The sequence below is a fragment of the Sinocyclocheilus grahami genome, unplaced genomic scaffold, assembly GCF_001515645.1.
Source record: "Sinocyclocheilus grahami isolate Dianchi unplaced genomic scaffold, SAMN03320097.WGS_v1.1 scaffold1569.1, whole genome shotgun sequence".
NCBI classification, from domain to species: Eukaryota; Metazoa; Chordata; class Actinopteri; order Cypriniformes; family Cyprinidae; genus Sinocyclocheilus; species Sinocyclocheilus grahami.
In genome coordinates this window covers 172,802-173,737 of record NW_015506748.1, presented here as the reverse complement: position 1 = coordinate 173,737, position 936 = coordinate 172,802, and the positions used below count along the sequence as shown (strand labels likewise).

At 40.4% G+C, this 936-nt stretch overlaps 1 protein-coding gene across 2 annotated transcripts in view; it reads right to left on the bottom strand.

The window, feature by feature from the left end:
• LOC107571240 (uncharacterized protein KIAA1958) overlaps positions 1–599 on the bottom strand; it is a 27,816-nt gene extending 27,217 nt beyond the window's left edge. For both annotated transcript variants that reach the window (XM_016257554.1, XM_016257555.1), the window contains exon 1: positions 179–599. In XM_016257554.1, the coding sequence (XP_016113040.1) occupies positions 179–184 (6 nt within the window). In that variant the 5' untranslated portion in view covers positions 185–599. The remainder of the gene's footprint in view (positions 1–178) is intronic.
• Between the last annotated feature and the right edge of the window lie 337 nt (positions 600–936).

Below are 936 nucleotides of genomic sequence, written 5' to 3'. Positions count from 1 at the left end.
TCTGTCTGAAAGCCGAGCGAGCTGCCGACATTCACCGCGATTCTGCTCTTCATAGTCGCGCCTGTGCCGTCCAGAGATGTTGCCCCTGCAGGCAGCTGTCTCGGTTTTGACACAGAGCCCGTCCCGTCAGTCTGACGATCTGCAGCAACACAAAGAGCCCCAAAAAAGCATCATGTACCTGCATACGGGAGAATCAGCTCCGGTGTCCGCTCACGCACGGTGCTCACGGCCTCTTTGCTCGATATCAACCATCATTTGTCAATGCAAACTCTTCATTTCTTCTGTATTTGACAGTAGTTTATACAAAAGCCATTAATTTTGCTTTTAATGGACGTGCGGCGGGTACTTCCGCTATCACCGGAAGTACATGTACGAGATAAATGCTATGGCAATGTGCATGCATGGAATTTGTATTTCGTTTATTACACAACCATGCATGACAGCACTCAATATTTCCGTCATGCATTTGTATTTACAACAATAGGCTGTACTCGTGGCGAAAAAGACGTTTATATCGGAAAGTTAACCTGGGTGAACACTTCAAAATGTTCTTGAAGACCCTGTAGAAAAATTGCAACACGTGTTTAAAACAATTAAATACTTTTGTTCTTTGCATTCATTCGAAAGATGCTTAATAATAATAAAAAAAACAATATACATAATTTAGTTTTTGTTAGCAAAAGTGCATTTCAGTCATAAAATGAGAGCGTCAGCTTGTTCTGACGCAAATTTGAGCTTTCTATGAAGACAGAAAATTAATATGTACTTTAATTATACTGTGCTGATGGTTAAATTGTGTTTTGTCTAACCAGTGGCTTCCTAAAACCATTTTTAAGAATTAAAACAAATGCATAAGCGTCAATGTTTAAATCTCACCCTGTTGAAAAACATGCCTTTGCTGGTTTATGCTGGTCCTTTTGCTGGTTTAAGCTGGTC